This window comes from Astatotilapia calliptera, chromosome 19 (assembly GCF_964374335.1).
Source record: "Astatotilapia calliptera chromosome 19, fAstCal68.1, whole genome shotgun sequence".
In the NCBI taxonomy this organism is placed as follows: Eukaryota; Metazoa; Chordata; class Actinopteri; order Cichliformes; family Cichlidae; genus Astatotilapia; species Astatotilapia calliptera.
The window spans coordinates 11,175,449-11,200,517 of NC_137440.1; the positions used below are offsets into that span (position 1 = coordinate 11,175,449).

At 42.7% G+C, this 25,069-nt stretch overlaps 1 protein-coding gene across 2 annotated transcripts in view; it reads left to right on the top strand.

Annotated features, from left to right (window-relative positions):
* The first annotated feature begins 823 nt into the window (after nucleotides 1–823).
* The window catches only part of LOC113012493 (uncharacterized), a 47,268-nt gene continuing 23,022 nt past the window's right edge, over nucleotides 824–25,069 (top strand). For both annotated transcript variants that reach the window (XM_026152742.2, XM_026152743.2), the window contains exons 1-2: nucleotides 824–1,923; nucleotides 18,742–18,874. In XM_026152742.2, the coding sequence (XP_026008527.2) occupies nucleotides 1,574–1,923; nucleotides 18,742–18,874 (483 nt within the window). In that variant the 5' untranslated portion in view covers nucleotides 824–1,573. The remainder of the gene's footprint in view (nucleotides 1,924–18,741; nucleotides 18,875–25,069) is intronic.

Below are 25,069 nucleotides of genomic sequence, written 5' to 3' on the forward strand. Positions count from 1 at the left end.
TTGGTTAAAAATGCAAAGCTAAGGTATGATTATTTCGATATTTCATTTTTATTCTCCTTTAGTAAACAGCTAAAGACTTCTAGCTTTTGGCTTTATAATATTACTGTTTTGTATTTCAGATTTCTTTCTATGGTTTGTATAAACTTTTCAGAATTTTATTATTACTGCTTTATTTCTTTTTAATTATTTGACCATTTTTTATTTTGTATTTGGTTATAACCTATTTTTGTCCCGCGGGACACAAGTCTTGCCGAGCTTTTCATCCAATATTTTAATGTATGCATTTTATCTTTTACTCTAACACAATTCATCCATCTCCTTAGCTTTAAGACCCTCAACCCCAAATGACCCCCACAGGTGTAGTTACCTGTATATTTTAATAATTTAAAAACCTGATCAGAAGGGTAAGAAAATAAATCAGGGTGCTGCTGCTGCTGCTCTCTTTTCTCCGTGAAACAGAGAGAGGGCGGGGCCTTAAATCACACGTGACCCCAACAACATCCTGCACACGTATGAGCTGATGGCCTCAGGAGGAAGGTGCAGGTATCCAAACTGTGACCTGAACAGATTTATGTTTCTCTATTTTCATATTATTTTTTTTATTTTTATTGATTTTTATTGAGGAACATCTCCCTCTGAAACGAGCTGAGCTGCATATTCATGACAGCAGACATCATACGTGTGTTAGTGAGACATGCACTGATGATCTGTCTGAAGAAATATGTGTGCAACAAGACAACACAGCAAATGGTCAATTAATCAAATGAAAAAGATTTAAACATTTTCAGAACCAAGACAATTAATTTACAAGCACTGGTGACATTTTCTTAAATTTAATACGTGAATAGAAATATTAGGGTTTTAATGGCTTCAACTAAAAATGAAAATAACTCCCAGTTGCTACATTACAAATGTTCATGTGTCTCAGAATATTTATTTAGTTACAAACTTCAAACAATTGAATCAATAAATTATTTCTATAAAGCATTAGTTGATAATAGCATAAAAACAGCTAAAAAAAAAATTTCATATTTTTTTTAATTCGCATTAAAAGCTGCCCTTCCTGTAGCATCCACCGGAGGCTCCAGCAGTGAGTCAGTCACAGATTCCCAAGTTTAAACTTCACAGCAGAAAGAAACACGTTCAGTCTGATTTAAAAAAGAAAAACCTGATTTGGTCTCTGTAGATAATTTCTACCTTTATGACACATGTTTGTTTATTTTTTAAAGTCATCTGTTTAAAGTTCAACTTTATTGTAAAGTTTCAAACATATAAAAATTACAGTTGGTGATGGTGCCTACTTCCATCTTTTAGATACAGTCTATGATAGGCGCGCAGAGAGAGAATAACAATAAAATATGATTTTATTTGAACTGTTAAAGTCTGAGGTGCAGTCTTGTGTTTTCTTTTTGGGGATCTCTTATTGGTTCACCTTTCTTCTACCTGATTGCGCGCACCCGGTGTGGGCACGTCCGTGGGCTCGCGGTAACCCGCTCTGCAGGTTCGCCCGGAGAGTCAGTGCCTGAGTGCTCCTGCAGCGAGCAGCTGTGCTCCTGCTCACACAGCGGACACCATGAGTAAGTCCAGCACGCTCAAAGTCCGGAAACTATTCAGCCTCAAATCACCGGAGAAGGAGAAGAAGGAGCTGAAGAGGTCGGGGTCCCTCAAAGATGTAGTGGGTGCAGGGACCAACCCCGCGGACATCCCGGGGGGGCTACCCTGGAGCCCCGGCTCTCTCAGCCCGGGAGACAACCCGACTCTACCCGGGGACTCTTCACTCAAATCCCCGAAAGAAAAGAAGAAACGGCGGCTGCTGTCGTTCAAGCTGAAACGGAAGAAATCCAAAGACAAAGACCGAGGAGGAGGAGGAGGAGAGGTGTTCTTCCCTGACACCGATGAGCTGGAGAGCTTCAGCAGCTACAAGTAAGCCAGAAACTTTCTCTGAAGTTATTCTGAGCTTTCAGAGTTGAGCTGTAAGCGTAGGTCACACAGTCCGCAGTGATGCAGCTTTGAACGCGCGCTGATGCAGGTCACAGTGCCAGACAGTGTTCTGTTTAGCCCACATGTGGCACACACGGGAGCTCCTTACCCGGGTTAGATTTGCACTGTCCCACATCCATGTTTGTTTTTGTTTTTCGTTATTTCACAGATTCATGTGTTTATACTTATTATGTTTATGATCATGTTTATAGTTTCCAAAATAACAGACATGTCTTTGTCCCACATCTGCATCTTTGGACACATATGGGTCAAAAGTAGTCAAAGTATGTCTGTTATCTGGCATCTGTCTCTTTAATGTTTTTAGATTTGCTCACATTTAGACTCATTTAATCTATTTGAAGATTTAATTGTGATCCAAGGCATCAGGGCAGCCTGTTGGTAAGCAGCCTGTACTGTAAGTAATGCTTGAATATATTGATCATCTGTATATCGATCTAAAATCTAAATAAGACCCCCGGTGCCTGTCTTTGGCCCCTCACTGTCCCAGGACCTCGCTGTTGGTAGTTACAGCTCTGTGTTTGCAGAAGCGAGGGAGCTGCTGAAGTGAGCGTCTCAGAGTGGCTGTTTACCGCCTCTGGCGCTTTTTTGAAATCAGAACGCAGCAGCTCTGAGCTGAGCTAGTTTAGTCATGCACGGCTTTGTGTGCATCACCAGAAAAATGTCGAGGGAGTTAAACAGGCACCGCAGGAGAAAGGTGGAGGTTGTGTTGTAGAAATATGCAGATTTAATGGTTAATTTGACACACGAGGTCTTCTCTGTGTGGGACTGTGATGAGTGACTGACCCGTGCCCTCAAATAACTCATTTAAACTCAAACTCTTCAGGTCAGGGTGGGCCTGGGGTGGTACTGACCCCCTCGTGCTCCAGCACTCAGTGGAATAAAACTGATTTTGCTTAATTAGCTACGGAGCAGCCACGTCTCCTAATGCATGTTTATGGAGTTATGATGACACGGACCTTTGTCTGAGAGGATGCTACTGAATCTGTGGCACCCTGCTGGTCTAGTTCTTGCTCGCCTTGAGGAGCTCTACGAGCAGTTATCCCCTCTGAGTCACTGCTCCCGGTTAAATTAGAGTTTCAAAGAGAAACCACTCGACCTCAAGTGGTTACGATGACTTTCCAGCTCTTTATTTAACCCGGATATTTCTGTTCTCTGTCTTTTCTCTTAAGCACGCTGATGGTTGGAGCTCTGAGCTGTTGTTGTTGCACATTGTCAGGTTACCTGCAGCATGTTTGTTGTGAGACAGTAATTAGAAAACATTAAAAACCTGCCGTGCAGGGCGTGACACGTTTACCTGTGAAGTCCAAATATAGATGGTGCTCGCCACATTGTCTAAGAAAGTACTGAGTCACTGAGTAACGAGACGAACTGAATAAAGCTTCATCCTGATCGTTGTTATGATGTAAACTAAATCAGGCCGTTCGTGATGCTGAGTGTTTGGTTGGATGATCAGTAGGATCTGATTGTTCACCATCAGGAGCTGAAGTGTTAACGAAGCCTGTTTTTGTCTCTGTAGATAATCTCAGGCGATTTGTTTTATAAGTCACCTGTTTAACTTGGAATAAGACTTGGGGGCGTGGCCACATTATCTGATCAATAACATGGCAGCTGTGCTAACAGACCTGAGCTCCAGTTTGTCTCCAACAGTCTCCATAACCACACTGATGTGATAAAGATGAGCACCATCCTCTTTGTCAGACCTGGGTATGGTGCAGCATCCGGCCCTCGGGCTCCGTGTGAGGTTAAAGTGAAACTAAGGTTCAAACATAATCCAAACCACGCAGCATATTAATGACTGACCTCGTGCTATGATGGATCCTCTCAGACGTTCTTGGCTGAAGTTTGGTTTGTTTTCATTGTCTTCTTCCTGTCATGTGACGGCGTTTGTCTCGTGCTGTCAGGGACCCTCGACATGAAGTTCAACCCCGTCCTCTGTCTGCCCAGTTCTCATGTGCTTATAGCTCTGTGGCTGATAACAACTTTGCACATTATTGTGACTCAGGTTTTCTTTCTAGTTCATTTTGAATGTTTATATCATCTTTACATGGAAACTATCAAACATCCTGCGAATCTCATAATCCTCTACCATGCATGTCTAACATCTGGAGAACAGAAACACTGATCATTTTATTAGAGCTGATAGAATCTGGATCATTTTTAACTCAAACTTTGGCCTTTGGGAGCTGAATGTACTTGGACCCGGATATAATAATGAAGTAATTCCCCTGCCTTTAAATGAAGCCTGCACACCTGTCTCACAGGTGGATTCTGAAGAAGAGGGACAGACTTTGGTATTTTTCCTCTCGACACTAAAGCTTTCCGAGTTCCTCGTGTTTCTCTGACTCTGAACAGGCTGTGACTTCCTGCTTCCTCCAACCAACATGAAAGTTTCAAAGTGCTGCTCTGGTTACAGATTCCAGCAGGAATTCATCAGCACTCGGATACAGGTCTCATCTGTCATCATAAACATACCAGGGTCTGCACGGTGATCTCACTGCAAGGCAATCTATCACTGACAGCTTCACATTGTTTCTGTAACAGGTGAAGAGTGCAGGTCACGTTTAGACGAAGGCTTCAGGTGTGGATGTCACGGCAATCCTTCACCCGGCTTTCCTCTCGGACTGATTCAGGGATTATATTTTATCCTCACATGCAGACATGATTCACGAGTGACCTGCATGTTTCTTCCTCTTACATTCGTTCATTAGCTGCTCGACTTGAACAGCTCAGACGTCTCATGTCGTTTTTGGGATGAGTTTGAGGATCCACGAGGATCCAAAATCAGGAGAGGTTATTCAGGAAAAACAGCCACAGCACATCTAAGTTATTCCTCTGCTTCTGTCGTGTTTACATCAGAGGATAAAAATGCATCTATCCTAAAACCTACAGCTGTGTACCTGCCGCAGTCACCACGATGTCTGTAGAGAGATTACACAGTCCTTAAGAATCGTAAACATCTCAGCTTATCACTTCCTTTCATCATGGTGGCGTTTTTGTGACAGCAGCAGAGCAGTGACATGATGACATGAAGCACCAGAGTCACACGCCGGCCTCTTCTCTGCTCTGTTTCGATGTCGCATTGATGCTGAAACCTCTGATGCATCACTGCAGTTATCCTGCTGATTCAGTCAGAAAGCTCCACCAGGTGTCTGTGAGAACTGATCTGTTCATTTCAGTTCTATGTTGGTTTACTGTGCCATACAATAGATGGACTGACTGTGAAGATCACCGATGTTGGCGTCTTGTCACTCTGGATGTGACAAATTGGCGTATCTGGCTGTGAAACTAGACCCGCCTCCTTTTTAAAACAAAGCGTAACCAAAACTTACTAAATGGATTCGACGTGCGGAGGCGTTTTACACCTGCCAGACAGAAAACGTTTCTTTTTTTGTTCTCAGTCGTTTCTACAAACCAGAGAAGTAAAAACTCCAAACACACTGAAAGCAGATGAGTTCTGATGGAGTCAGAAAAGCAAAGTTTAAGTTTGATGTTTCCTTAAATGTAAAGGAACAGTTTTGAAGGAATAAACCTTCTTTTATCTCTGCAGATATAAAAAGACAAGATCTAGATCCTGGAAAAGCATCAGGAATCAGAAAGAATTGAGCCTATAAACAGAATCAACAGTCGCTGAGTTATCTCTAAAATCTGATCTGTACATTTGTCTGTGTGGAGTTTCATGCTCGCAGCGTCCTGAGGCGATCTGATCGTGCAGACTGGATGAAGGCGTCACGCCCTTCAGTGGGAGCCGCTCGCACTGAGCGCACAGCTTGATGTGAGGGCGTGGAGGTTTGACACCAGAGTGAGCGAGCCCTGTGGTCTCAGTGCAGGATTTAACAAGTAAACCAGGCCGATGCACACACTCGTAGCTGCTTGTAGATCGAGGTGAAATTTTGTGACTCATCAGTTTGTGTAGTTTTGTAATGACGACTAATCTTTCTGGGAAACGAGTTTGTTTTTTCTGTGTTGAATTCATCGTCACTGAGATGATTCTGATGTTTGTTGTTGTTTCTGAGGATAAAGATGCTTCTCATAAATCTGATCGATTTACTGGGACTAAAGATCTTTATCAAACATGACTGAGTCACCACCTCATGACTCGTGCACAGGAGAGATGTGCTCTGAAAGCTGACTACATCTTTAAATGCTGCTTTGTTTGCTCGTTGGCTCCAGAAATACTCGGCTGAGTGTTTTACTGTTATTTCATTGATGTACATCAGCAGATTTGACATTAACAGCCAAGATAACCTGTGATGTAAGAAAATAAAGCCAAATCTTTTGTTTTAAAGTTGGAAAATCAGAAGTTTGAGCTCAGCGTTTCCTTATTCCTGTTGATTTGCTGCATTTCTAGTTTGGATTTAGTTTTTCTCTCTACACATGGCACAGTCTGTTCACTGTCACTTCCTGCTCCTCCTTTTGCTGTTATTTTTCAGACTAACTGGAAGAGAGAAAATCGTAGGTCCATAGATTCCCTGCAGAGGTATCGATTAAACTTAAAGGCTGTAATGTGTGGGATTTTTTTTGTTTTTTTTCTAGAGGAAGGTAATCCAGATTAGAAACGTCAGACTATCATTCTGATTTGTAGTAAAACCATCTGAACCTCAGATTTTACGATGTGTAAACCCTCAGGTGTACACGAGAAAGGTGAGAGCGTGATTTGTGGATTAGTCGGTACATCTCGGTTCTGAGTTTTAAGTTTCACAAAATTGCTGTATCAGCAGGTAGTGTTAGGCCACACCCCCAGCGAACACAGAAACTAAAACCGCTGCTGTGGACGCAGGGTTACTCACCTCAAAGAATCAGTTTGGGGTGAAGTCTGATTAGTTTCTCATCTTTTTTTCTTCAGTGATGTTAGAAATAGTTTCATGCTGTTGTCGTCCTTCATCCAAGGACGACAACAGCATTGGGTCAGTGCAGTACAGCGGTCGTGGTAGCAGCTGTGCTGAAGGCCGCAGCGAGCACTCGATCAGTGTGCAGATGATCGTTGGTGGTTCCCTGGAAATGAATCTGTCAGACTTCTGCAGAGTTTGCTGGTTGTGAGTGAATCATGTGAAAGGCTTTTGGATGTGTTCCCATCACATGTACTGCAGTCATGTCTCTTCAGGTTTTATCGATAGTGATAATAAATCACATATTTGCTGAGAGGGGATTTCCATCTGCTTTGAATATTACAATTCTCACTTTGGATGAGAAAATATTTCCTCTAAAGGAGGAAGAATCAAGAGCTCACAGGTGATCAGTCGATGCTGTCAGAGGCTAAATCAGGGACTTTTTTTTTTCTTTCTAGTAAGGTCAGAGGTCACAGACGAGTGAAGCTTGAACCGTCTCTCCAGCTGAAAAGCGTCTACATGGTTGAATTTTCAGCCCTTTTCAATTATTGTACCATAATTCAGACTCCAGCATTTGCATGTTTTTCTTATACTGCATTTTATTACCTCCGACTTAATTTGACTGAAGCAAATCTTAAAGTGGGGAAAAAGTTCATAAAGCTCTAAATTATCACTCATAAATAAATATGCAGTCCTGTACCCAAACAGAGCAGGGCGATATGACCAAAATAGTTTTCACGATATACATTTGAAAATTTGCAATAACAATATAACTGATGATGTAATTGACACAAGACAAAATACTTTACAACTCCACAACTTTATTAGTGCAAAAAACCCCATCAATGTATTTTCACTTAAACAAGCAGCTGTTTTTTATGTGCATTAAAGTTATATAAAAATGTAACAGTGCAAATGCAAATTCGTTGCTGACAGTTTAACCAAAAGGCATTTCCAGTGGAAACTGGCCGACATATCCTCAGCATAACCATGTATAATATCCACAACACTTAAAAACAGGTTATACACACACAATACGGTAATATTATGTTGAAGCACAGTACGTATCACTCCGCGACGGTCCTGCCTACGATAGCCGTAATGCTCCGACAATCCATCAAGCGGTGCGGCTTCGTAGCTTAGCAAAGTCGTACTAAAACATTTGACAGATTTTTGAGCGCCGTGTACATAAAATAGTTTTGAGGTCAGTAAACACAACTAGAGTTCATACATAAGGCACACGGGATTATAAGGGGCACTTTCGATTTTCAGAAAAATCAAAGGATTGATTTTATGTGTGCCGTATTTTCCAAACAATACGGTAATAACGTCGGCCCGCTAGCATGCTCTACCAAAAATAGTGCTTTGTTGTGTATCTGACGGACGAAAGCTAAACCAGTTCCACACCACTGAAGTTGCAGCATTTTTACAAACCAGTTCTGGTTCATCGTTTCATTCAACGATCCGCTTTCACCCTTCTCATTCTCCGTCGCCGCCATGCTTTTTCCGCCATGTGCGTATGAAAACAAAGGCACTGCGCATGTGCGTTTTACCCATATTCTATCGCTATATTTCATTTTCTTATCGTTGCCCAACATTAAACCGGTGTTACTGTGAACAGCAGGATATGGCCCAGCACTAGTCCAAATATCCAGAATATTCCTGTTATTCCTATTGACTGTCTGTCAACACTGATATTTCTGCTCTGTATTAAACCACATTTACACTAACAGTAAACTACAGTACAGTAACTTACAGGTTTTTGTCTCGTGTATTCGGCTACAGTTGAACCTTTTCAGGCTTCTCCCTTCTGTGAACTTTTAATAGGTTTTTGTTTTGTTACTGGACATTTATCGTACCAACTTAATTTTGGGTTCATTTTTAAATGAGACAAGTTGAATAAATAAAATCTGATTAAATCTCACGGTTTTTTTAAAGCTTCTATTTGGTCATTATTCTGTGCAAAAAGTTAAAAAACAGAAAAGAAAACAAGATTTGGAGGCTCAGACCTGAGTTTCAGCTCGCAGCTGAATGCATGCAGCACACCTGTCCACACCTGTTCATTCATATAACACTGACGAGACACAGCAGGAAACACTCTGTCACTGCGACTGGTGCACAACAACCTGTTCACATTATAAAATGTTTATATTGATTTAGATTGCATGGTTAAATGCTGCTTGTATTCTGAAGCATCAATGGTAGAACTGACTTATATGTGATGTTAGACAGTATTGATTGGAGCCATCAGTAAATGATGTAATGACACGTGGATTTTTCTGCAGTCATCTCTACAGTTGTTGTCTTTTCGTAATGAACGTATTGATTTCTGCTTCCTTACATGCTGACTGAGCTAATCTTTGACCCAGTTCTGATAGTGCAGATTGATTGGGAGGAAGAGGGTGATGAGGCGATGACTCGGGTTAGCTGAAAACAAAAGAATCAGCTCGTATGTCGAGGACGTCGCTGCAGGGAGCAGGCAGTGAAACGTGGGGCCTGGAACAGGTTTTGAACGTTGAGTAATACGTCCTGTTTCTGCTCGTAGAAAGTCACCTCTGTCATGTTGTTCGGGCTTCTGAGGAGCTCCATAAAACATGATTTGTCTTGACATAAAACCACCTTCTTAACCACTTTTTGACGAGCCAATTAGGCGGATATTGTAACCTTTGTTCTGGCCTAATAATCCAGAAGGTTCTGAGAAACGTCTCTTGTCCTGCTGCCAAACTCTATTGTTCATGAGCGATATAGGATCTTTATTTTAACTGCCACAGCTGAGAGGGAGGAACAGCCGTTTGATCCACATTACATGTTTTTACATGATAGAAGAAGAGCTCAGAGACACATTTATTGACTCTTTAATCCCTTTGCTGGAGTATCTTTTTGGCCACTGGTCTGCACAACAGGTGGAAACGTTTTATTACCAACCTCGATGGTGAAGAGCTGCCGTAGCGAATCTGCTCTACAAAGACTGAATTGGTTCACCAGCAGATTGAGAACTATTACATTTCCGGGGCTGTACTGAAATATTATCACACATTTGAGGTGCGGTCAGGAAAATGAAGGCTCATCTTCTTGTCCAGGTCAGCATGATGTTCTTGTTCTCTGCACGTTTTGTTTGATTTAAAGAGCGTGGCTGCAAACACAGTGGTTCTGCAGACGTCTGTGGTAAAATGACCCTCAGCTCTGACCTCTGTGAACAGTTTCCTGATCAGTTTTGGGCTCAGTCACTCATTTCTGGTCATATTGAAGAAAACATGAAGCCCGTTCCCTTAAGTTTGGTGATTCTGGCTTTCAGAAAAGACGATCACCCAGAGACCAGTGGGGAACCTCACGGTGGTGATGTCCACCTTTGACAGGATTACTTGCCACAACGATCAGCTTCTCCTGCATTTTGATGCTAAACCAAACGAGCGCCCACCTCACTCATTCTGGATGTTTGCGGGAAGCGATTTGATTGGTTAACGGTAGCGCTCGAGTGTTTGAGTGAAAGCTGACAGCTGTGGTGGCGTTTGAAAAGTCTGTCTTTTCTCAACTTTTCAAGAAAGCAAAGAAACAGAGCCACAACCACAGGAGTCGCCCCCTGCTGGACATTCAGAAGAATGCAACCCTGAGAAACTGCTATGTTGGCTTCTCTTTGTAGACACTTTTCGTTCCGACAGCTTTCAGTCTGTTTAAGCTTTTTCAGCTCTTCTGGTTGTTTCCACTGTGACTGCTCGTCTTAAACGTGTTAAACCTGAGAGCTGAATGCAGAGCTACAGATCGCTGCCTTTTCCCTTGGAGGAGCATCTGTGGTTAAAAGTAAGAGCTCAAGTTTGTTTATTTTGCGTAAGCACTGACACAAAACCAGTTTTGTAAAGGATACTGGACGGGTCCTCCATGTCTCTGTTCAGTCGCTGTTTTGATTAGACTACATCACCACGCCTGTGTGCAACAAAACAACATTTTCTGGTATGCTGCAGATGATAATGGTTTAATGCAAGTGAAGAGGTGGAGGTGTGATAGACAGAAGAAGTCAGAATGAATTGTTCTCATCAAAGGGAGATGTGAGGCCATTGTTCTCCGACCATAAATATTTTCCTGTTGCTGTCAGCATGTTGGTGTTTTCACAGCTTTAGAGCTGGATGGCCAGAAACTGTGAAACGATAACTCGGTTAAAACTCAGTCAGTGGAAGTGTGATATCCTTGGAAGCAGGAAATGCACCTGAGCAGGTTCTTGTGATTGTGCATGATGATGCTGTCGAGGCCATTGAAGGAAAAGACTGTGTTAATATCATTTTCCATGTTTCACAGCTCGCTGAGCTCAGCAGCCTGTTAAAGAGTATATGCTACAATCCCTCACCTCGATACAGCATCTCTGGATCAGTCTAGTGAAGCTTATGAGACTAGTGGGATTTCTAAATATATTTATTTACTGCAGTGCTCCTCGACTCAATCACAAAGTAATCTAGTATCCACAAGTTCAGTCATGTAGGAATTGCTAGCAGCTAATTCGGCGTGTTGTTATTGTTGATGGAACATGAACAGATTCAAGCTAAAAACATGCGACTGAACTTTCTGCCTCTACAGCAACACTTTTTGTTTACATCCTCCAAAATCTTCGGATTCTAGGAATCAGCACATTCCAGGTGGAAGTGCCCGTCTGACTGTAAATAAATCCAAATTACTGGATTTTGTGTGCATATTGTTGCAAAGTGCGCTGCTACATGACAAAACCAGCTCAGATTGTTACAAAGTCATCTGATAAGCTGGAAACACGCCTGCTGCCAAAGTTCCAGCTTCAATAATAACTGGATTACAGAAGAACAACAACAGCTGCAACTGGTAAATCTGGAAATGCATCTTCACCATCAACACAACCTGCTTCTGTGAACCAGCATCAGCTTCACACTCCTTTGTTCAAGGTGTTGATAATGTTATAATGGCTCGATAAACCAGGAGGATTATTGGTGTAAATGTAATATTGTGTGGAGGATGTTTAGGTTTGTAATGTGGGATGGAGTGGAAGCTTTGCTTTTATTTTCAGCGTGTGTCTGTGTTTGTGTACCTGCAGCCATTATTGTTGTTAACATGAGCGATTAGCCTCTGAGATTGGATTAGTCGAATACTGAAAACATTTATTGTTTGTGTGATTCTGGAGGATGGATTATTTTAAGGAGGCTGAATGATGCCGTGTGTGTTTTTGTCTCTTTCTGTCACAGCTTGTGTGTGCTGTGTGTTGAAAGGCTCTCAGGTTGGCTGAGTGTAACTCCAGCACAAACACAACATTGTTGCCCTGTTTTGTGTTGTGTGAAACTGGAGTAAATATGACCGTCCTCCGTCCTGTGACACATTTGCTGTTGGACTTGTGTGACCCCGTTCATGAACACAAAGGCTTAAGTGAAGCGTGCTCTCGTGCAGCACGCCCCAGGACTGTAAAAGAAGCTGTTTCCAGCACATTTGAGATCATTTTGTACTACTGCACAAAATCTATGTCATGTTTGATTGAGAGGGCAGGATACACTCACAGGTACACAGGTACGCCTGTTTAACTACTTGTTTGCACAAATATCTAATCAGCCAGTCACATGGCAACAACTCAGTGCGTAGAGGCATGAAGGCATGGTGAAGATGACCTTTGACCTATTCGGTGAGCAGCAGTTCTGAGGAAAACCTTCCTTGTTGACGTCAGCAGTCAGATGAGAATGGGCAGACTGCTTTGAGCTGATAGGAAGGCAACAGGAACAGATAACCACTCGTTAACCACTCGCACAACACATCAAACATTATGGGCTGCAGCAGCAGACGACTGAACTGGGTACCACTGAGGGTATAACAAACCCAGACTGGGCGATGGAAGGTCTGAAAAATGTTGTGTGCTGAGTTTCTGTCTGCAGAAACGTTTGAATGGTAAAGTTTATATAAATGATGTGATGGATCCATCCTGCCTTGTTTCAACAGTTCAGGTTGCTGAAGGTTGTGCAATGATGTGGAGGATGATGGCTCAGTTTAATCTCTGCAGCCTACCTGAGTGTTGTTGCTGACCATGTCCATCCCTTTATAACCACAGTGTACCATCTGCTGATGGCTGTTTCCAGCAGGATAATGCTCACTGTCCCAAAGCTCACATCATCTCAAACTGGTTTCTTATCTCTGAACCTTTGGGATGTGGGGGAACAGGAGATTCTCACCATGCAGCTGTCAAATCAGCAGCAGCTGTGTGATGATGTCATGTCAACATGGACCAAAATCTCCGAGGAATGTTTCCAGCACTTTGTTGAATCTGTGCCATGAAGAAATGGGGCAGATCTGAAGGCAAAAAGGGCTTTAACTGATACTAGAGGTGTACCTAATAAAGTGTCCGTAGCAACTGCAAACATGAGATGAGGCTGCCCTTCCCCAAAACAGTTCCAGCTGGAACCTCCCTTTCTCTTATCGCTCTGCTGCAGCGTTACGAAAGCTCAGACACAGAATAAATTCTGACTGTGAAAAAGGTGAAATCTGCCTTTCATGCATGTCGAAGCTTCAGTAACTCTGAGTACATAACACAGGCACGTGCATGCACAAACTCCCACCAAACTAGCAGAGTAAAATGAATCCACAGCAGAGATTAATATCTGTAATGTTAAGAAATACTGATCAAACCAGCAGCAGCTACTGAATAAACTAAACAAGGGATGGACAGGATTCAGCGGCTGACTCAGCCTCTGTTTGCTGTACGAGGGCTTTAATGAGTCACCGGGAGCTGCTGATGGAAGATGGACAAAAAGTGAAAGAATACAGGCCACAGTGGAGACGAGAGCTGGGCTGGAGCCTTTCTCCAGGGTGAAGTTGCCCAATAGAAACTTTGAGCTGAATACTCAGCTAAAGTGTGGCGAATGAGCCGCCCTCTGCTGTGCTTCTGTTTGCTCAGAATAATTCATGTTAAAAGCTGATAGACGAACCCAAAGTGCTGTATAGAAATACAAACAGGCGCTTTGCTCTGAGAACCCAAACCAGCTGTTGTTTGTGAAATTGGCTGAGCGTTTAGGGAGTGCCTGGAACGACCGCTGCAGGCTGAATGTTTGCCAGACACGGGGCGGGTCTGCAGCAGCCAGTAAGCTGCAGCCGCTCTGCTTCCACTGCTGCCGTGGCGTGCAGGCAAAACCAGGCCAATTGTTTGTGAACGCATTCGAGCATTTTAAAGTGCAGACATGTTCCATGTTTGGAAAACGAATCCTGTTTTCACCCGTGCATCTCCGTCCTGCACAGGAATAAAATACAGAGAACACTTCCTCTTTGGAAGAAAAACTGTCAGTACGACGAGAACACGCTGCTAATAATGCTGACATGTTGACTTTGGAAAGGAAGGAGGAAACACATAATAATAAAAGCGTCTACGGACGTCTTTGTGTTTCTCCCCTTTCCATAGAAGGAACTCAGAAAAAGATGAAATTTTATCACACCACCGAAGAATTCAGAAAACCACAACTTCTGACTTGCTCTGTCATAAAACTAGCTTAAAAATGCAGTGCAGCATTTTTTTTTTATGTGGTAAATGCAGCTTATTGTCAGTGTGACGAAAAGCATAACCTAAAAAGGAAAATTATTAAATATTTTATAATGATATACTAATGTAACTATTTTTAGATAAATATCATGGCTTGTGTTAAAATACAGCTGTTTTAAAGAGGTGCAGACATGAAACATACATCAGTATCAAAGTTTTGGTGAATAATTGCAACACGACTAAATTAACTCAATTAAACAAAAAAATAATTAAAAAATGTATTATATATGATTAACAAAGTCTATCAAAACATCCTTTAAAAAATCATATCCAAAGCATCCGTGCGTTGAGGAGACGTCAACTAAAGCTGAACTAGGTCCGTGCAGTACTTCCATGTAATACCAGATTGTACCAGGAGATGGTGCTGTGGGCCAATCTAACTTTTATTTAACAAGCAAAAAGAAGAGCTTTTATTTAAAATGATGAAAAGCAGAGCCTCTCAAGAAAAAGATGAAGTTAAAAGTAAATATCAGGAGTTAAACAGCAGCAGTCTGAAAACATCTCAGACATGTACTGGAGAAACGCTGCCCCCTGCTGGTGACAGTTTCAGTTGAAATTTGCAGAGGTTGACTACAAAAAGCGTCTTTCACAGCATCGGAGTCTGTGCGCATAAAATTTAACCTGAAGTTTATAGAACAAGAATAGATCATTCTTGATAAGTAATTAAACTTTAAAAATAATCATTTAAAATAAGCATGTTTGCATTTCCTGTGCTGATGAAAGTCAATAATTATACTCCTCTTAAAAAACCCTCCTCGTGGGTCGGGGGGGGGGGGGGGGAGCACTGGTTTGAAGAATGAAGCCTTTCTACACCCGCTCGACCTCCACCCGCCTGCTGTTTAATTTCTGCTGTTAATAAAATCTGTGAATTCTAACCCTGACACACTGACATCTGTTGCCTTGGTGTATTAACATAACAGCACACATTGTTTTTTAACATCAGTAACAGTAGATCTTTGTCTGCTGCAACAAAGAGAAGATTCACACAAGTCGGGGCTGGTTTGTGCCGATCGCTGACAGTGTGGGAGACGCATTTCACCCTCAAGTCATCCTTAACAGCGTCAGAGGTTACACTCACTTTTTTTAAAGTAAGGATGCACATCTCACAGTTTCCCCTCTGTGTGAGGGTTCTTTGTTCTCTGACATCTGTTCACAGATTTTTCCAGCTGTGTGGAAATACAGGCAGGAGGTGGTGTTGGACTCGCAGCAGGCTGCAGAATGTGCAGGACACACAAAGCTGTCTCTGAACTCAGTCATGTGACCTGTTTTTGTTTATGGAGTCATTTTGGTTTAATTCGACTGAAGTTCAGCAGAAACAGGAGCACATCTGCAGAGCAAGCTTCCACGCTGTAGAAAACGAAGATCCTTTACATGGACGAATCAAACTGTCTCAATACATAAATATGTTTGAGGAACATGCAAAGTGTTGTTAGCAAAGCTGTCATGCAGCCGCTGCATGACAGCTTTGCTCATCATATGAATCTATTTATGGAGAGGACAAATATTTGACCTGCTTCTGTTTTCCCCCTGAAGGTTTCCTTCTCTGACAGAGTGCAGAGACCGTGAACAAACCTACTGTTCTGGTGAAACCACCTCCAAGTATGTACATGTCGCATCACTGCAGGGCACATCTATCTGCTGCCGCAGTGACGACATGACAGCCAGTGAGTGAAATCCCACCGCTCCACGTTTTAAATCAGCTCTCGTGCTGGAGGCGAGCACAGAGGGGCTGCGGAGATGCTGCTTCCTCTCTCCGTCCACATGTGCCGGCACGATCACACTCGAGGATTCGGTTCCCAAAAGGCTGATTGGAGGCGGCACGTCGATGCTTGTCTGTTGATGAGATGTTGAGACATTTCAGGAAAAATGAGGAAACCCCAGACAGGCTGAGGCGAGACTGTTCAAAGGAATCTCAGTAAGGCTGTGAAGTCTTACCTGGACATTTTACTCAGAAGACGTTTTGCCTTGTTTGTTATTCTCGTCAGCCATCTTTGTAACAGCTCTTATTTTTAATAGTGATGCACCGATCGATCGGCCAGAGACCGGAATCAGACGATTTCCAGTGTTCTCGGCCCGACCGGTGACCGGCCGGTCAGTCTCACACATGTCCAATCACAAAATAACAAGTCGGTGACCTTTCAGTGAAACTTTATAAAAATGAAAATATTTCCTGGCAGAAGAACGTGCTGATTGGTTTGGACAGTTTGTGGTGAAATAAAGTTTTTGCAGGTTTTTCAATGATTCATCCGTTTCCCCCCCAACTACCTTAAACCTTTCTAAGGTTTATCAATAGAAAGCTCCTCACAACAGGAGTTTGGATCAGAGTGAACAGATTGTCTTCATCAGACACATGTAACATCACCTGGCGCTTATCAAGGAGCGCTATCAGCCTGTTTTATCAGGTTTCACACCACAAAGAAATAAACATGGATCAGAGTGTGAAGCACAGACGAGTCCCACCTGCACAGCTGCACGACAGACAGGAGTCTGTACATGACGACGAGGTCACGATACAGTCAGAGGTAACTGCACAATCTGACCGACAGACAACAAACTGAGTCACGTTACCTGATGTGAGTTCCTGCAGCAAGCAACAGTCAAACTCTGCCTCCTTGTGGGTTAAGAAGGTATTACAGCCACTCGTGTCCTGCTGTTTGTGTTTGAAACCTCGCAGTGTAGCAACTTTATGAACAGTTGTTGTCATTCGTTATTGTACTGCTCGTTTCCAGCTCCATGTTTTTACACTTGGACTCAACCAGAGCAGCTTTGCATGAGTCACAGTTCAAAATAATCCTTCTTTATCTTATACTGGGCTTTGGTATTGCCCCTTAGTACATCCTCTGTCTGAAACAAGCTCCTCCCACTTTAAGCCAGCTGTCTTCTAGAAGTTTATTTCATCACTTAGCAGCCATCTTGGTAACACCTTTGGGCAGCTAAAGCACAGTGTCAAACTCAGTTTGATTCAGTGAAGAAATGAACAGATTAATTTAAAAAGCAGTTGTGAGCTCAGGACAGCTGCAGGTACAGAAAGATTGTTGTGGTCAGATGATGTCGACCAGACGTTCTTTCACTGATCTAGAGCTGAACTTAAGTGTTAGACGAGACTTTGGGAGTCACATGAGGGAGCAGCTGAAGGCTCATCCCGTTCCTCCTCACACAAAGGAGCACATACCATCCTCCATCAGCATGATCCTGCTGATGGAGGAGGTCCTTTCCAGGTCCCCCCCGTATGATGAGCTGTCTCCTGGCATCTCCTCCTCACTCTGCAGACTGTGCTCAGAGACACAGCAAACCTCATGATGACACCCATGGATGTCCTCGCCTGTTCCACCTGAGAGGCTGCAGGTAGCGACTCATGCTGTCAGCAGCAAAAAGCAAAGCTAGAGAAAACTCAGCAGGGATAAAGAGAGCGCACACAATGGTTTCTGCCTCACTGTCCAGTTAGGAACAGTTTAACTGCCTTTGTGTTGCACTCTGATGATGGAGTCAAACTCTAAATGAAGACGAGCACAACACATGGAGGCCTGCTGACGTCCTGCACGACTGCAGCAGCGTTCAGTCTGTAAACGCTGCATGAAACCGCTCCTCCTTGAAGTACTTACATCTCCTCATGCCTCACACGTGCTCTACAATCCTCTGCGGCGCTCTAATTGCTCGGTCTGAGCGGCGTGCATGCAGGGAGCGAGCGTTCCTCGTCAGGTGTCATTTTTCTGGCTCGCCTGTTCGTTTGTTTAACCTCTAAAACAATCAGAGGTGTGAGAAGAAAACCAACACAGCAGCTTTGACGTGAAGCAGCACGTGTGTTTGCGTGGGTGTGTGTGCGCGTGCATGGGTGTGTGTTTGCACTTGAGGACATTAAATAACATGCATACATGCTGGTCTGGTATGGTGCTTTATCTGTAGTGTGTTAGCAGGAGAGCTGTCATTATAATGACAGATGTAGTCATCGTGAGGTTTTAAGCAGAACTTTGACTTTTAGACGGGAAATTAATTTTAATCCTTCATGTTTTTAAAGTCCATCATTTTTCAGAGTAATTGGAAATCTTACCAGTGATAATGGGAAAGAGAGAAAGTGCAGCTGCTGTGCACAGCTGTTCATGTTTCTGTGGTGTTGTGTGTTTCAGGTGGAGGACAGCAGGACGTGATGGTGTTTCTATCACTGCGGCATGTTTGTGTTTACTTCAGCTAACTGCTGAGTTTGGGGTTCAGATTGGAGGATTTGAGGATGTGCTTTGCTTAGTGGTTCATCTCCTGGGACGTTGTTGTGTTTTTCTGTTGTGAAGTGTGTGTTTTAATGAACACAGACACACGCACAAGCACAATGAGAGCAGAAACAAAGGTCGGTGACATAACATCCTCTCCCCTCTGTTTCCTGCCTCTGTGCACCAGGAGCCTCGACCCCGACCAGATGAGCGTTTCCACAGAGTTCAGCTACCAGACCGAGTCTGACTGGACGTCCGTGATCAGCCTCGACATGAACGCAGCGCCGGGAAGCCCGATGTCACCCTCCAAACACTCCAAGGTGGGTCTGAGTTAATCATCAGAGATTACAGATGCATACCTACGTGTGCATAACGTCAGAGCAGCTTATATTCCACCCTGAGAGGAGAAGCAGATCAATATTAAACAAATACACAAAATGAATTTAACTTCACGTCTTTATTGAACTCTGCGAGTGCAGAAACTCTTAGCTGCTGACAATCACTCGGATTCTGGGTGATATTGATCGGTCAGCTGTCGGCTCATAGGTCAGGGGTTTGTTCTTGTTGCTTCCTTTGGATCATCAGTTAATCCTCTCTGTGTAGTTTGAGCTCAGAGATGCTTCAGAGCTGGAATGAAGGTTTTAGTGTTTAGTTTTTTTGTCTCATCAGTTAGAACATGTGGAACATCCTGGTGATCGATGGAAAATCTGGGAGTCAGATCATTAGGACCTCTGCCGTCTCTCACAGGAGAGTGATCTTCTACACTTTCACTCCAGATGTTGTCAAATCTGCTTTTTTTTTTTTTTTTTTTTTTCAGATTTTTATTTTTAGCCGTTTTGAGATTTTCTGGTTTGTTTCTCGGGCGCCTCGTCCATGAGGTCCAGATGAAAGCAGAGAAGAGATTATGTGTCGTGGTTTCAGCTTCAGCTCTGTTTGCATTACTTTACTGGTCCAGTTATTTAGTTTTTGATTTCTTGAGGCCTGGTTCTTAGTTTTTATTGTTTGTCCATAACTGTGATTTAGATGAAAATTAGTGGCTAAATCTGACATATTTACACACTGAATTTAAGTCTATTCATAGTCCTTTTTAAATAAACAGAAACATGAAGATGGTTCAGAGTTTATGTGACTCGATCAGCTGATTGATCACATTGTTTCATGAGCCATCATGTTTGCTGCCAGCTGACCGTGTCATCGTATTCAAACACGAGCAGATGTCTTTATAAATCGTCACTGTTGGTTTAATAAACGGCAGCACTGACGGCTCTGCGAGGGCATTTCCTCCAAATCTACCTGTGCAGCACTTCTTTGTTAGACACTGTTTTATTTAAAAATCTGCAAGACGTCAGAAAGTTTGAGACTTTAGAAACATAAAAACGGCAAGTTCAGACGCGCGAAGTGGAAGAAATGGATCAGAAGTGCATCCGGAGCAGATTAGCTGCATTAGCCGTGTTAGGCGGTCAGATTTCCTATGATTTTATCTTCATTGAAGCAGCAAACGGCGCTCGGCTGGATTTGACTGACTAACGAGTTCAACCTGCTGACATTGTTCACTTGGTAAAAACACGGCTCCAGTTTCCTGCAGAACATTTGCTGAGTCAGCAGCTGTGATAGTGGGAAAAGGAAGTGAGGTCGTTATTCAGAGCATCAAGGCGGCACAGCGTGGAAACACTGTGCATCCAAACATTCAATTCAATTCAATTCAATTTTATTTATATAGCACCAAATCACAACATAAGTCGCCTCAAGGCGCTTCATAGATACAGAGAAAAACCCAACAATCATATGACCCCCTATGAGCAAGCACTTTGGCGACAGTAGGAAGGAAAAACTCCCTTTTAACAGGAAGAAACCTCCGGCAGAACCAGGCTCAGGGAGGGGCGGGGCCATCTGCTGCGACAGGTTGGGGTGAGAGAAGGAAGACAGGATAAAAGACATGCTGTGGAAGAGAGGCAGAGGTTAATAACAGATATGATTCAACGCAGAGAGGTCTATTAATACATAGTGAGTGAGAAAGGTGACTGGAAAGGAAAAACTCAATGCATCATGGGAATCCCCGGCAGCCTACGTCTATTGCAGCATAACTAAGGGAGGATTCAGGGTCACCTGGTCCAGCCCTAACTATATGCTTTAGCAAAAAGGAAAGTTTTAAGCCTAATCTTAAAAGTAGAGATAGTGTCTGTCTCCTGAATCCAAACTGGAAGCTGGTTCTACAGAAGAGGGGCCTGAAAACTGAAGGCTCTCCCTCCCATTCTACTTTTAAATACTCTAGGAACAACAAGTAGGCCTGCAGAGCAAGAGCGAAGTGCTCTAATAGGGTGATATGGTACTACAAGGTCATTGAGATAAGATGGGGCCTGATTATTTAAGACCTTGTATGTGAGGAGCAGGATTTTGAATTCTGGATTTAACAGGAAGCCAATGAAGGGAAGCCAAAACAGGAGAAATATGCTCTCTCTTTCTAATCCCTGTCAGGACTCTTGCTGCAGCATTTTGGATTAACTGAAGGCTTTTCAGTGAGTTTTTAGGACATCCTGATAATAATGAATTACAGTCGTCCAGCCTGGAAGTAATAAATGCATGAACTAGTTTTTCAGCGTCACTCTGAGACAGGATATTTCTAATTTTAGAGATGTTGCGCAAATGGAAGAACGCAGTCTTACATATTTGTTTAATATGTGCGTTGAAGGACATGTCCTGGTCAAAAATGACTCCAAGGTTCCTCACAGTGTTACTGGAGGCCAAGGTAATGCCATCCAGAGTAAGAATCTGGTTAGATACCATATTTCTAGGCTTTTCAGGGCCGAGTACAATAACCTCAGTTTTATCTGAATTAAGAAGCAGAAAGTTAGCGGCCATCCAGGTCTTTGTGTCTTTAAGACATCCCCGCAGTTTAACAAATTGTTGTGTGTTATCTGGCTTCATGGACAGATAGAGCTGGGTGTCATCTGCATAGCAGTGAAAATGTATGCTATGTCTTCTAATGATCCTGCCTAAGGGAAGCATGTATAATGTAAACAGAATTGGTCCTAGCACTGAACCCTGTGGAACTCCATAATTAACCTCAGTGTGTGAAGAGGACTCTCCATTTACATGAACAAACTGGAGTCTATTAGATAAATATGATACAAACCACTGCAGTGCAGTACCTGTAATACCTACAGCATGTTCTAATCGCTCTAATAGGATATTATGGTCGACAGTATCGAATGCTGCACTGAGGTCTAGCAGGACAAGCACAGAGATGAGTCCACTGTCAGAGGCCATAAGAAGATCATTTGTAACCTTCACTAAAGCTGTTTCTGTGCTGTGATGAGCTCTGAAACCTGACTGAAACTCTTCAAATAAACCATTCCTCTGCAGATGATCTGTTAGCTGTTTGACAACTACTCTTTCAAGGATTTTTGACATGAAAGGAAGGTTGGAGATTGGCCTATAATTAGCTAAGACTGCTGGGTCTAGAGATGGCTTTTTGAGTAAAGGTTTAACTACAGCCAGCTTGAAGGCCTGTGGTACATAGCCGATCATTAGAGATAGGTTGATCATATTTAAGATTGAAGAATTAATTAATGGCAGAACTTCTTTGAGCAGTTTTGTAGGAATGGGGTCTAAAAGACACGTTGATGGTTTGGAGGAAGTAATTATTGAAGTTAACTCAGAAAGATCAATTAGAGAAAAAGAGTCTAACTTAACATCGATGGTACTAAGAGTAGCTGCAGATATTACATCTGTGGGATGATTACTGGTAATTTTTTCTCTAATGATAAAAATTTTATTTGTGAAGAAGTTCATGAAGTCATTACTAGTTAACGTTAAAGGGATGGTTGGCTCAAAAGAGCTCTGACTTTTTGTCAGCCTGGCTACAGTTACATTTTGAGAGAAACCAATTGAGTCTAATAACAGATTAAATGCCATGTTGAGGCTGTCATTTTTAGCATCTACATGGATGTTAAAATCACCCACAATAATTATTTTATCTGAGCTCAGAACTAAATCAGATAAAAAGTCTGAGAAATCAGACAGAAACTCTGTGTAAGGCCCAGGTGGACGATAGATGAACATCACGACAAAGATGGACGCTGTGGTCTCAGAGGACGAGGAGTCTCTCAACTTCTCAGAGATGTTGATTTAGGACTGAACCGAAAGCTTGCAGCTCATCAGAGATACACAACCAAGAAAGTTCACAAAACTGGATCAACAAAGCCTCCGAGTCTGAGATGATCTCGATACCACGATGGTTATTAACGTTCTCTGTTACGCCGGGCTTGCAGATTCAGGATCTATGCACGCTTGTGGGTCACGTGACCTTTGACCTTTGTCCTGCACAAAATGCTGCTTTACTCCAATCAGAGACGTATGCAGATGGTGATGATGAAAAGATGATGATTAAAAGTCACAAAAACGTTTAAAGAACAGAGAAGATCAAACGGTAAAATAAAACACTGAGAGATGAATGTTGCAGAAAATCATTAATCTGCTGATTTCGTGCTCGCAGCAGTAAAATAAGCATTTACATTCAAGCGGATGAATTTATGTCTGAGCGCGCTCAGTGCTGCTGTTTATTGGTGACAGGTGAAGCTTACAGCTGTGAGACTGGATCCATGTAAAGCAACAGTCACTGCTGTTTGTTTCAGGTAAAACAAACAGTGACTGAGCTGCTGTGTGTTCTGTGTTTCCAGCATAATAACATTTAGACTTCTGCACAGGTTGTTTACGGCCTAACATCACACACACACACACACACACACACACACACCAGATGATCTATATCAAACTTCAAACATGCTGTAAATAAAAGAATCTGTGGAAGTCCAATTTTAAAATCCTGATCATAGCCTGCTCCCGACTTAGTGATGTGTTCAGTATCAGTTACCATGGTGATTAAGTCAGGTAGCAACTCTGAGTTTAACCTTGACGCCATTAATCTGACCTGGTGTTACACCCTCTGATCTCTGCGCTCAGTAAACTGATGACTTCATGTTCTCAGCTGCTTTCAAGTCGTATAGAGTCAAACAGGAAGTGACAAAAACACAGTTGGATATGTGTTCATTACTGTGGAAGACCAAAAATGCTAAAATCATCAAATAAATGCAGATATTACTCAGCTCTGATTGTGACTTATTAGGTGTTGTTGCGTTTAATGACACATTCGTTCATTTGGGACTTTGTTCCTCCATAGATCATTTTCCTGATGTCAGTCCGGACAAATATTTTATTACAGACTTAAAGAATATGAAGAATGTTGTTTGTGGACATAGTTTTTAAAAACAGTTACTGTAACAATGTGCTTCTCCTTTAAAATGACATGCATATAATCCTGTTGGATCCTATTGGCCCGGAGCTACTTCCCATAAACAGAAACCTGCCAAACCCGTCCTCCTGTGCTATTTGTGTCTGTGGGAGGACCAAAACCTATGGGGGACATAAAATGCCAAAATTACTAACAATAAAAGCCCTCAGTAAATAAATGACGTTGGGTTAAATGCATAAGATTCATATAAAATAAATGCCTTCATTAATATACAGTATAATGTATATTTATAAGGCTTTTCATATGTAGTGTGTGAAACGATTGCAGTTCATTTCTAACTATAAGAAGCTTTAATTAGCTCGTGTGTAAAAGCTGAAGCTCAGGCGTCCTGCGCTCTTTCATTTTGATCTCCGTTATCTTTCCCGCGTGTTTTTATTACAGTCTAAGAGATAAGGACGTGGGGCATAATTCACACTGATATGGAGCTCAGTCCCCACCTACCTGACATTTGTCCCTGCTTTGGGTAAACAGAAGGGCAGCGGTTGGTGGACTAATACATGGCGGGCAAAGGTGGAAGGAGAGTAATCCCTCCGGGTTTCGACACACTCTGGATTTCAGGCCCTTAAAGTAGGTAAAGTAGCCGCACTTCCACTTTGTTTTCCGTGGTTTGTTTCTGTTTGGATATGAACTGGAAAAACTGAGCCTGAGGCGGCCTCAGCTGCTGTTTGCTCAGTGAAAATATGGAAATGCTGGAAAGCAGAGTGAGGGTGTTGAAATGGGTTTGTCTCCCAGAGAAATGCTCCTCCGTCACAGCCGTGTGGTTCCTCTACACGACACTGAGACCTAAATGATCTGTTCGTGAAGCCGGCAGCAGATAACAGGCGTCCCATTCACACGCACGCTTTAGAATGAGGAAGGGTGTGCTGCTCTGCGCCAGCCTCGTCCACACCCTCTCATTTTTTACTGGATTGAGAATTCCAGCTGGCTTTCACAATATTGTTTTTTTTCACACACTGTCTGTGATGTAGGAGGCAAAGCCCACGTCTCAGAGCCGTGACACGCTCAGGTAGAGGCAGTCAGTGCTGCCCGAGGAGGAGGAAGCTTTAAGCGTTTGAATTCTTCTACAAGGTGTGATTAGTCGTCGGTTCTCGGCGCAGTTTTGTGTGATTTTGGGGACTAACTTTGACACAGAACTTGGATTTCTGCAGTTTGGACTCCAGGAAGTCAGGATGGTGCGTAGCTGCTGTGGCTCCTGCTTCTTGTT